The sequence below is a fragment of the Micropterus salmoides genome, unplaced genomic scaffold (assembly GCF_014851395.1).
Source record: "Micropterus salmoides isolate LMB-PRFRI ecotype aquatic unplaced genomic scaffold, ASM1485139v1 Ms_hic_scaffold_18, whole genome shotgun sequence".
NCBI classification, from domain to species: Eukaryota; Metazoa; Chordata; class Actinopteri; order Centrarchiformes; family Centrarchidae; genus Micropterus; species Micropterus salmoides.
The window spans coordinates 16526433-16539190 of NW_024040928.1; the positions used below are offsets into that span (position 1 = coordinate 16526433).

The 12758-nt window shown below is 40.0% G+C and overlaps 1 protein-coding gene across 1 annotated transcript in view; it reads right to left on the minus strand.

Moving 5' to 3' along the window:
• Nucleotides 1–1473: 1473 nt before the first annotated feature.
• Nucleotides 1474–12758, minus strand: part of adgb (androglobin) — a 43427-nt gene continuing 32142 nt past the window's right edge. Inside the window, exons 28-35 of the mRNA XM_038727795.1 lie at nucleotides 10910–10977; nucleotides 9126–9237; nucleotides 6699–6853; nucleotides 5437–5592; nucleotides 5157–5247; nucleotides 4932–5007; nucleotides 2193–2376; nucleotides 1474–1997 (exon numbers count right to left, since the gene is read on the minus strand). Coding sequence (XP_038583723.1) covers nucleotides 1794–1997; nucleotides 2193–2376; nucleotides 4932–5007; nucleotides 5157–5247; nucleotides 5437–5592; nucleotides 6699–6853; nucleotides 9126–9237; nucleotides 10910–10977 — 1046 coding nt within the window. The 3' untranslated portion in view covers nucleotides 1474–1793. The remainder of the gene's footprint in view (nucleotides 1998–2192; nucleotides 2377–4931; nucleotides 5008–5156; nucleotides 5248–5436; nucleotides 5593–6698; nucleotides 6854–9125; nucleotides 9238–10909; nucleotides 10978–12758) is intronic.

The window sequence follows — 12758 nt, forward strand, 5'->3', positions numbered from 1 at the left end:
CCCAACCACTATACCTCATGCACGAAGGAGGAGGAGGAGGGTTTAGGTGTACGGAAAACAGCAAATAACAGCTTATGTTTTAGAAGGGGAGGAATGAATTGGGCGAGAGGGAACAGAGCAGAGACAAGAGGGAATGTTCTGTGCCAGGAACAAGGCTTTCAGGATTAGTTCTGTCATGCGGTTACAAGAGTAGAAATAGTGGTTGGCTAGATGAGGCCTGACAGACTGAACAGTGCAAAATACACACAGCAGCACATTTTTATGAGCAGAAAAAACACTGTGCGCAATGTACACATGCAGACATTGTGTTATAAGTATGTGTGCAGAGGGGAGAGCTACTACTGTAGGTGAATGCATTTATATTAAACATTATGTGCTGGTGTTAACACGCATAAATTACTGTTCAAGTTTGGTTGTGTCTACAGCATCTGTGTACGAGTTCAACTAAGATCTGATTCATACAATATGGTGTTTGTTCCTAAAGTAAGTAGAATATCATCAATGAAAGGAAATAATGTCCAACAAACAATACTTTTAATAAATGAATTGTCAGCCGCAGTGTACAAAAGCTTTAGCAGGAGCGGATTACTGCAGGATGACTTTGCTCATACACACACATGCAAGTAGGCACAACTAATTCTTCTCATCCTGCTATCTTGTACACACATGCACATCCACACCCACTAACACATGCACACATTGTGTAATGATAATTTCCATCATGCAGCCGCACAAAATTGAACTATTCATTATTGTCACCCATGAAAATAGCATAGTGCAGGCCCGGTAATGAAAATTTATGAATGCCCACAGCCACTAGATGGCACCCTCTTCCCTTTCATTTCCAATTTAGCTTCCCATTCCTCAGCTGATCAGATGACTCTAGGATGAAGACCAATAAGATGCACTCCAAATGCTAAGCTAAGATAAAATATAAAATTCATCTGAAACACAGAAACACCAGATTGATCAACAGTTTCATGCATATTAGTAAACTAACCATCTGTTTTGAAATATATTCACATCAAGCTTGGGTATTAAAGGAATAGATAGTCACCGTGCAACCTCCCTATGTTGCATTTTCCATATACAACACTTGTCTTGGTCTTGTACTCTTGTGGACTTCCATCAGCAAGAACATATCAATCAATCAGTACCACTCAGATCATGGGAGGTTAGCTGTATTCAGCATGCCTTGAGTAATACAGTCAATACAGTGACCTTCTATAAAACAAAAGATTTGCAGAATATAATCAGGCATACTGGGCATCGAAAAGTCAGAGCCATACATGGCAAGTGAGATGGCCTGACATTCTCAGTGCAATGAAAGAGAAAATGGTTTTACATGTCTGCACATGGTCAGTAACGGCCATTTTGTCATTTAAAAATGTATTATATTTGATATTTTCCGATGGAAAATTAACAAAAACTACAAAGACTGCTATTGTAGGTGAACAGTGTATACAGTGGATATATGTGTGTTATAAGAATGTGATTTAATAGCACAGAATACAGTATAAATGCTGTGAAAGTATGAACATCTTTGGTTAAAAAAAACAACATTACAAACATTACCAAAGTAACTTTTCCTTAGTTTCATATTTTCAGAGATAAAAGCAAGAGACACCAGCTCTCGTGGCTCTAAATCAAGAGCAGCAACAATCTTTTGGTTAGGTATTATATAATCAAGTGCAGGCTACAATATTGTGATCAGACCAAGATTATTCAGTGTTCAGACTTGTTGGGAGGTGTCTGCTGAGGAAATTGAGATGGGAAGTTAGTGCCAATGGCCATCATTTCTTCTTGCCAGCAGTCTTGGCACGTTTGTTGGGCTGCTGGGCGGCAGCAGGGGTGGGGGTTGTTTTTTCTAGAAGTGCCTGCTGGGCCTCCTCCAGCGCCGGTTTCTCTTCTTGTTCCTTTTTCATGGCCGCCATCTGACGGCTACTAAATGCCTCGCAAGCGTTATGGAATTTCTTACAGCGTTGCCACAAGGCTGCCTGGAGACAAGACAGAGAGGCAAAGAGATAGAAGTTAGAGAATGATGTCTAACCAGAGGGAAAGGAAGCTGACAACAAATCTTTCTCACTCTCTTTCATTTTGATAGTCAATGCTGATTATTACTACATTATTTGTCTACATCTTTACATCTAAACTTTTAGACAGCACAGAGGTTTTTCTCTGTCTAGACTGACCTGCATCTTCTCATACATCTCCAGCTGTTGTCTCATTAGTTCCCTCCTGTCGAGCTCATGCTGTTTCTGGTGCTCTAGCACGTTGCCTCGGACCAACCGGTACGTCTGGATCTTTTCTAAGCGCTCCCTCTGCTGGATTGCCTCTATCTGTGGGTTCATCAGCGCTGGAAAATCCTTCTGGCGTCTAAAGACGTACACAAGGACTTGATACAATGTGTATATGTTTAATGTTGTTTCAATATGGTCTCTAACCAGAAATGCTGGATAATTTATTTTACTATATACATATACATATATATATGTATATATATATATATATATATGTATATGCCACCATTCATGAGCTGTACACAAAAGGCAAAAATGTGCAGGAGTGTATGCATCTCGACAGATGGACGCTTATTTTCATTTTCCCAGTATCTCCAGGCAGAGGAAATTCCTGCATTTCTCATTCAGAGGAATCCGATCTCACATTTTCTGACGGCTTTTTCAGAGGTGTGTCAAGCAAGCCAGATACTTTTTTGAATTTTCTTTGGAACCTTTCAAAGTAAAAGCTCTCAATTAAAGACAACATAAAGTACTACTGCAAAGATTTTCTCACGCTTTTATTTTGTAGTCACAATCACTTGGAAGTGATTATGTCAGTTTGCTGTCATGACTGAGATCTGTTAAAAGCAGCTATCAAAGTAATCTGGCCACGGACCAGATATTATTGCTGGTGGGCCAGCTTTGGCCTGTGGACCGCCTATTGCCGACCAATGGCATAAAGGGTACATCCTGTTTTGTAAAAGACTCAAGATAAATACTGATGGGAGAATTTTGAAGATCAGATATTAATACTGGATACTCAGTATAGCAAATGTTATCAAATTCTACCAATTCTTCCAGGCTATTTTCTGAGATGGGACAACTGACAATGGTGACACAGGCGAGACAAATAAAAATGGAAATGTGGCTGATAAATGCAGAGGTAGGCAGAGGAAACGATGGACACGCAGTCCAATGTCTTATCTCATGTCCCAGAGAGTGAGGCTTTGGTTGTAACCACTGGATTTGGGTATTTCTCTGTAAAGAATTGATTGTAGTTAAATGACATTCATTTGTGTGTGTGGAAAGAAGAGAGACATACATAGAGTGAATGTGTGAGGCCATTAGCCAGTCAACATGTGTATGTTTGTATGAGGACGAGAACTGACTGGGAATAACCCTCTGAGGCACAACGCAGAGGGAGGAATTTAAAGAGAGTGCTAAATATGGCTGCCTATTCCCTATAAGCTGACCTTAATGAGGAGGGGAGGCCACTTGAGGTGATGATGAAGTTCATTTGGTTAATGAACATTGCCCTGTTCAACCTCTTTCACTGCGTGTAACAGCGTGTGCAAATGCTATAAAGATGGCATGCATGAGTGTGAATCTATGATGTTGCCTTGTGGTGCTTCTTTGTGAGAAAGAGGTGTATTGCAGACTAATCAGAGTCCCCTAATAGACTCCTCCGCAGGATCTCTCTCTCGGATTGCAGGCCACAGTGTCAGAGGCCATTAGCAGCTGGGCGCGGACACATGTGTGGGTGCATGCACGCACACACACATACACACACACACACACACAGCAGGACAGGATGGAGAGGTGATGGGAGAGGGGGCACATCTCATTGGAGCGACGAGCTCATTGGGGTCCTGAAATAGCTCTCTAATTAACAGACCCAAATATCATCTCATTTATCACTGAGAGCGACGGACAGAGAGAGAGATGGTCTGAGGGAGAGTAATGGGAGACTCTGATGGGAACCGTGGAGGGTGACTCTTCCCTCCAGAACACTGACACTGGCAAAAGCTAAAAGTTGACACACAGAGGCAAGAAACTGAGGTGCTTGTGACACTAACTGTGTATTGATATTAACATATTAATAATTGACATTCATGGTCGTTCTATTGCCAATGTTAAGTACACCTCTCCAATTCTTTACAAAAACATGACGTTGAAGTTAAAGCACTGGTACTACTAATTTGAAGCCAGTCATTTTGTTTTAAAATGGGTCAAGTCAGCCACGAAGCAGACACACAGAGGACTGAAACCAAAATAATAACAAAGAATCGCTAAGTTTTAAGGCAACATACACATGATTTTTTTTACCACTTAGCCTCTCCTTAAAATCTCTACATTATACAGTTTACATCCCTGTGCTCTGGAAGTCCATTCATTACCCTTTCTGGCCAGCCAAAGTGTCCAGTCTTGTAACACTGCAGTTCACAGCACCAATGGGAGCAAATGTCATAACCACAAGAAATCTCTCGCTATCTGTCCTGCAGATACTGTATGAACCAATCTGCTGAGAATGAGGATGCTGGTTATGTCCACAGACATCCACACATAAACAACCCCCTAGTGCAATCAGCCCTTGCAGCAGAGGCTTAATTCAGGCTCACAAAGCTGGAGGAGCAGAGTGATCCTACATTAAGCAACTGGACCGCATACACTATGACTTCAACAGTGGGAAAAAAGAAATAGCCTGTTAGAAAACTACACTGAGATGATGACTCTGTCTTGGTGGTTTGTGTATTATTCTCCATCTCTGCCCTCTAAGCACAGATATGAATGTGTCTGTTGGAACAGGCTGAACCAATGTCAGTTACAGAGAGGTACACACAACTAACCACAGTGTTTAAACAGACTGAAACTGATCATTCTTCAATGTACAGTTATGTATCTGTATAACTATGTGAACACATTATGAAGCACCTGATGAAGGATGAGTAGTCCATGGGAGGATAGGAGCATGAGGTTTCAGTCAGCTTTTGAGTAGATCTGGGAGCAGCTGTTAAGAAACAATCAGTAAAGGCATCATTACCATACTGTATGTGACAAGTAATGGAAACAGAGAGTGCCCATACATACATACTGTATGTATACGATTGAGTGTGTGTGTGTGTGTGTGTTTGTGTGTGTGTATCTAGAGTACGGTACCGGGCTCTTTGCTTTCTGCATCATCTGTAGTAGTTTCATCACTTGCTTGATGTTGGATTTGTTCATGAAATTTGAGACGAGACTGTAAAGCCTAAAAAGACAGCAAAACATCCTGTCAAAATGAACTTAGTAAAGTTAAAAATTAAAACACATTTTCGTAATCATACCTTTCATATCGCCACAAGAGATAGACAATATATTGGAGACACTTCATTAAAAAAGATTTCTGCTGAAAAGTAATTACATTTAACCATGAGTACAAACACAGCTTTTGGGTTACCTTAGCAAAGCGACCTGGTTCTGCCATTTCCCAGGCTTTTTTAATGGCTTTAATCTGGTCCATTCTCTCTGTGTCCTTCGTCACCTCGATGCTCCCTGTTTTGCTCTTGTCACTGACGACACGCAGCGTCCAGTTCGGCTTTGTCAAGTCAAGGCTCTGCACAAACATATGCACGCGCAAAGCATGCACACACAAAAAAAGTAATGCATATGCTCACGCACAAAAACATCCCAGAAGTAGGTCAACGTACCACAACAACAGTATGAGTATGTCTCTTCAATGAACAGCTCAGACAGGCTAGTGCACAGCCAGCCTGCCGGCCGCCGAGGATTGTGACTCCGGTTCCACCATCTTGTCGTCATTGTAAATAAAAGATCAAGTTTTGTTCATTTATTCAGATATATTTATGTTTAAAATGAAAATGTATTGAAGAGGACTAGCACTGTGAAAATCTGACTTTCAAATGTCAGTTTCTTTAGGGTTTGACGTGTAGTGCAGTAGAGAATAAAATAAAATAAAGAGAATAAAATGCATTTATTATTATTATTATTATTATGTGCATCAGAGATTTGTTTCTGACTACTAAACCAAGTCTATTATACAGAGAATTATAGCCCATGAGATTATAGTGTGTGATAAGAGAAGTGTCTCTTATTCAGCGTAAATACACGCAGGTAATCCTGGCAGTTGTGGGGTTTGGTCGATGCCAGTCTCTCTTTGTTAGCATTTCAGATTCGGATGATAGCAGACTCAAACAAATATGCAAATGCTGACCTGCCTGATAAAACAAACTAAAAATATGATATTAGAAATGTCAGGAGTTCAACAACAATCTCATTTTTAGATGCAGTTTGGATGGGAATCTGTTAAGAGGAGTAAAGTGTGTATTCCACTGAAGTGCCTCCACAACCTCCTCTCAAAAAGGTTAGTATAACTACCTTTTCTAATTATTTTTTACAAATTTTTATATTTTCTTAACATATGATACTGTGGAAGGTATACAATGAATATAAACTTATGTAAGAGATTACAAAAGCAGTCGATTTGACCTTGCTAAAACAAAGTATGTAGCATATGGTATTGTAATGTCATCGAATAAGAATGTCTAATGATATAAAATCTAATGAAACACAAACAGTTCTTCTTGGGAAATGCCATTTGGCACATATGATGAAAAGCTCCAACAACTCATCTTTGAGTATGAAATATATAAACATAATATTGTTGACAGGGTTGTGGTGTTCTGTTGTTGTTGTTGTTACCGTTTCCTGCCTGGAGCCAGATTTGGAGACGGCAGCTGGCTTCCCTTTCTCCTTGTCACCTTCGCCTTTGCGGTTGGCTTTGGGTGTGTCCGATTTGTGTCCACCGTGGATCAACGTGTCAGTGGATGAACGCTTCAAGTCCTCAGGCCTGTATACTACATTTTGCAAACAGAGATTAGATAGCTTCATTTTTTCTAACACCACCTACAACTTCAGCTGCAACATGGTGTTAATTATGTAAAAGCTTGACTATTATCATCAAATATTTTACATCATAAAGGGATTTTAAACATTTACATTGTTCAGCATGCCTTAGTATTCTGAAGTTGACAAAATTTTACTTTTACAAGCATTTTAACATTAAAGTGAGTAACTACTGAATATAGAAACTGAATACCTGAGTGTGGTATTTAGGATTGTGCAGACATACCTTACATTTTTGTAAAAAGAAATTTTTTTCCCCAAACATTTGACATGTTTTAATAAATATAATTATGCCTTGGAAAGGCTAAAACACTTCCTTTTTCAACACGTACCATATCCATTGGTGTACATTCATCTTCACAGCTAAGCCCTGCCGTTCACATCCTGCTCAACACAATTAAAGCTCATCTGGAGTGGGAGTGTGACAAAGTGGGCAAACACTGCATGTGTTGTGTGGTCGCACGTGTGCTAGATGGCACTGTTGCACTGTATAGCTGAAATGAACACAAACCCCGGCTTACATGGAGCTTTAACTATGAGTCTCACTTCTCTGATATAGAGAGGCATAATAATCCATCATTTAGCTGACACCCTGCCACTCTGCCTGAACAGCTTTGGTGAATGCCTATTGAGTTACTCTTATCAAGTTATATAGAAATTCAATGTTCAAATTGGACCTAAATATCAGTCTGCGTTGTTGTAATTTCAGACGGATACATGCATTGAGAACTGATTTTCAGTCGGCCAAGCTTAAATACAATGTATCAATCTTTGCAGAAATTGTTTAGATACTAAAAATGTGTTTTTAATAGCACAGCAAAGAAAACGTCAAGGAGGCTGGCAAGGGGATGAAAAATCTTGCCAGAAATACATGTACAGCTACTGCTGACAGTGGACTGCTTTAACAGTGAAGCAGAGATGCGTAAATGTGCATGCATTTAACATGCACAACAGTATTTTGACTGCAGCTTGTTAAACAGCTTGTTAAAGAGGTTTCAAAGCTTGGCATGGCATGTAGTGCGTGTGTTGCCATGTAGCATGTAGGGAGCATGATCAAGGGCACAGCCTCACCACTGAGACAGAGTTTAACTGGGTGAAATTAATTCACTTTCCTGCTGAGATATTTCCCAGGGCACCAGGGGGCAAGAGCCAACTTCATTTGACTTCCTATTGACCCACTTTCACAAGCTTATTGGAAAACCACAGGAGGTTTGCGTGGACATTGGCATACACATACACACATGGACAAACCCACGAGCATACCAAAACCATAACATATCACGTGAGCAGAGAACACATGCATATGATTAGATGAACACACACCATATCTAAGCAGGAACAAATCCTTACTTGTTCATCTGACACATGACCATTACCGTAATAATTACATGAAGAGGGGTTTGTCTTCCTCTGTAGTCAAGATACATCTGATCTGATTTTGGAAAGTCTTTCACAGAAAGACGCACATATCATCCTCAGACTTTATGCCATGCAAACTGAATGGGTAAATACTGGGGCCATTGTCAGAAGCAACAGAGGGAAGAGAATGAGAATTCAGTGATAGCGAGCTGGCCTCTCTCTTCAGTCAATCATGCAAATTGTCACTCATGCAGCACCTCTTTGAGATCAACATCCACCCGAGCCACAATTAATCCTTCCCCTCCAAATTTTTACGAAAGCTTCTGCAAATTTCAAAGCCCTGATCTTTCAATCGATCCAATTTGTGCAGCATGATTAAAGGCAGAGAAGCAGAGTTGGTGGCAGAGGACAGGATTATTGCCTCAGCCAGCGACCAGTGGGCACAAGAAATCACACTCTGATCTGCAAAAGCAGCTGTATTCATTTGGCTTTCATTAGGCTTGTGATTAACAGGCCCCTGGCTAGCGGAAGCAAAGAACAAACAACGCCTGCCTTGGCCTCTGACACTGCCTGCTGAGTATCTGCCACATTTCACACTGAACACAAAAATAAGCTGTGCAAAATAACCCAAAGATGACAGCCATATCAGAAAATCCATTCTAAAAATGTCTGAATGCAATAATATAAATGAAAATGCTTCATTACCCATTATAGGGATATCTGAACTGTGCACATTTAGACTTTAGACTATTTAATGTTTTTAAAGGGAGCGAAATATAATCAGTGACTTTCTTTTCTGTTTTTTTCTTGAGAGACTGAATTTATCTTACAGTTTGATGTGGCTTTTATGACTTAAGTTTGTACCTCTCATTTCGTTCTTCTTCAAGTCTCTAAGAATATGGACAAAAGCCAGCTGAGACTCATCCAAATCCCAGCTCTTATAAAGCACCTCTGCCTGCACCACATACTTATGACCCTGTGAAACACAGACAAGGCAAAGTCAGTGTACAACACCCACATCACATCACATCACATTACTCACGACGTGACAGACAGATGCACGCATTACAAAAAAGAGACATATACCGCATAATGCATCTAGAATACAACACCATAAATGCAGAGCCAACATAAGGTGCATGCTATTTTGTATTGTGTGAACATACAGCTGTGAACTGAACTAGTGCTGATGATTCAGAGAGACACACAGAGATCTTAAAGAACTGCACATTTCGTTTTTGCTGTTCTCTGCCCTCTTTGACAGAAGCACATGCTTGGCACAAAAGGAGAGAGGAGGCAGAGGGTGTGTAAGCCAAGATTATATCAAGGGTGGTAACTCCCACATCCATCACACGGAACAGAAAAGACAGAGTTTCAACAAAATCCCAAGGTGAGACTCAAACTAATAGAGTGAGGCGCATTCTACAAAAACAGAAAATTTGTTTTATTTTGTCTGATATTAATGATTGTAGTTGTAACAGAACCTAATAAATGCGTTTTGCAGAAAGTGATGTGTTGTTATGAATTCCTGCACCACCACCGTAGATCTCTATAGATAAAATGAAAGCCAGAGTTTGTTTTTTCATGCGTTTACAAGTGTGTTCACTTCCTCAAAAGATTACACTACAGGAGCCTTCCCCATTTATCCATTGGTACCGAGCATCAATATGTCTGGTGTGTGTCCCTGTGGTGCAAAACAGCTCTCTAATCACTAACCCTTTGTTCCAAGTGTTGATCGGTGGACTAAGTCCTAATTAAGAGCTGTTTATTTTGGCCCGCTGCCGCTCTGATCTGTGGGATCTGACATGATCTGTCTCAATGCTATTGATGTTACCACATTGTTGGGTTAATTTGTTGAAGAGACTTGGTATTAAAACGTATTAGTAAAATGTGCTGGCTGTGACCTAAATAAACATCTTGATAGGTCTATTGCAAAAAGATAAGCTTTTGTTGTTAAAAGCCTCAATCTACCACTGTAAATGTCAAATTAACTGTATTTATTTATGAGGTGTAAGCAGTTACTGAGGGAACATTTAAATTATTGGTTCTTTTATGGACTTGTTTATACTGTACAATTGGTATGTGGTGTGTAAAATGTGTATGTGAGTGTGTGATGGTACACACACAGTACGTACTACATACTTTGGCAATCATCAAACTCTGATAACAAGACTGTTAGATAGCGGGTCTTCAGACAATCGAGTGACTCATAAATCATGCACAAATCACTACTCTCTGACAAGCACGGATAAGTCAGACGGTAACAACAAACCACCCCTCCGGTTTCTGCCACTCTCCTCTTGCAAATTCCGTCTGCGCATGAATGTGTGTGTGGGTGTGTGTAAGTTCATGTGTCTGTGCGTGTGCATGCCTGCAAGTGAGGCGTTATGTGTATCTGGCAGTGAAAAATTGATATCAACACAGGCAGTAAGCAAGTGGGTGAAAAAGACAGAGAGGGAAACTGAGATGCACGCTTGTGTGCGTGTGCAAGTGAGATCGGTACAGTGTTTTGAGCAACAGCAGATAACCATGCAGGCAGTTTTCAGTGATACCATAGTCTCTGTGGGAGGCTGAGACTGGTCAGACAAGGAGTCTGATTTCCCAGCTGTGCCATCCTGCCTATCTCTTAGCTGGGAAGTGTATACCACCTTGATTCCCTTGTCCTGGGTGGGGGATCCCTTCTGGCTCTGGTTCTCCTCATCAGTGCAACTGGGTGCTGTAACACAAAGGGATATATTAAACTAAGCCCATATCTGAGAAAAGACAAGAGTGGTCAGCAATCTGTCTTTTTGTAACTGATGGAAGCATCGACTGAAAAGCAGACTAAAGCATTTGAGAGGCAGGTTTTGGAGAGCTCTTGTGTGTAGTGCCTCTACTGTCTGCCTGTATTTTACTGTCGATTGTGTTAGCATAGCAAAAAGCCAGTTCAATGTTACTTAAAGGGTCAGTTCTCTCAAAACTAAAGTAATACTAACAAAAAATATTTCCTCACTAACCATTACTTGTAATTACCTATGCAGATAGTTTTGGCTTATTTGCCCAGGTATTTTAGGTACGCAGGTAATTTCTGTATTACTCTCCAATACAATTAGATTTTTTTGATGCTGCTCAGTGTGTTGAACAAGAACATTTGACAATTTCAATGGGACATTTGGTAGATGAAGACCCTGACCATTTAACAGAATCATCCCTGGTTTGACTTTGTTGCATGTCATACTCCTCTCTCTCCCTGTATTTCCTGTCCCTATAGCTACTATCTATCAAATAAGTAGGGTAAAATGCTAAAAGACGATAATAATAATAATAATAATAATTATATCTCTTTCCAGAAACAAGGTTCCTGTTACTCTGGATAAGCCACAGATTTTTTTATAGGTACTATTTCTTTGCTACAAGTAGAACTAATTAATAACACTCTCTGACGCGAACTTGGCTTTTTAGAGGACTTCTTTCAAATCCTTTTGAGCCACAAGAAACTATTCCTTGTGACTGAGACCCTATATATTTAACATTCAATTCTACCAACAGGATAAATACATTGGTTTAGGACTATTCCAAAAACAGAGTAAATCAACCGCTTTAACCCTCTATCCAAGGGGTGGTAAAATCAAGTAATCCACCGCATACATACTGCCATTCACTTCGAAAATACTATCCTCAAAGTCCCTTTGCCCAAACATTAATCCCAGCTCACTAGTGACAAGTTACACAACTCTTAATGCTAAATCCAATGTCAAGCTATTTGGTGTTTGGGGAGGGTTATCAACACAAAATACATTAGTGTAGTTTTAAGCAGCAGAAAAAACAAGTGTGCAAGACAAATAAGATTTTGTGTTTCAAAAAGGAATTTCTGCAAACTGAATTACTGCACCTGTTTAAGAGTTTATTGGATATGTTTTAACCTAAAGCATGTCAAATCAATGCTTAAAAAAAGGTCAATTTGCATCTTGTATATCATAGTAGTTATCTTGTAGATATAAAGAACTGCCTTTCATCACTCTTTTTATCTAGCACCTGGCCTGAATATATGTACTACATATACTTAATTCTAACCTGAGTCTGAATAGCATGCTCTGCACCAGGCTGAAAGACATGACTGTTCATGGATTCTAGGATGGTTCTAGGGTTTCAGTATGGACTGCTGATGAACATATTGTAAGAACCTTTACTAACAGCACTTTCCTGAGGGAATTGAAGTCTCATTTATATGTGTACAGGTATGTGTGCTTACAAAGAGCCAAAGGTGTATGCATTAGCTTAGAGTAAAGTGTTGGTGCTATTAATCTCTTTGGGGATGGCTAGCCACAGAGCACTGTCCATGGGAGAACTGCTTAGAATGTTGAAAAACAAAAAACAAGACAGAAAATGGTCACAAATAAGGAGGTTCCTGCTGCCTTTAATGTGTAATGTTGTGGGCTGAATCCTGCTTATAATATTTACTGCATACCCTCACCTCTTTTTCTCATACAGCATGTCCACTCAATCACCACTGTAAGG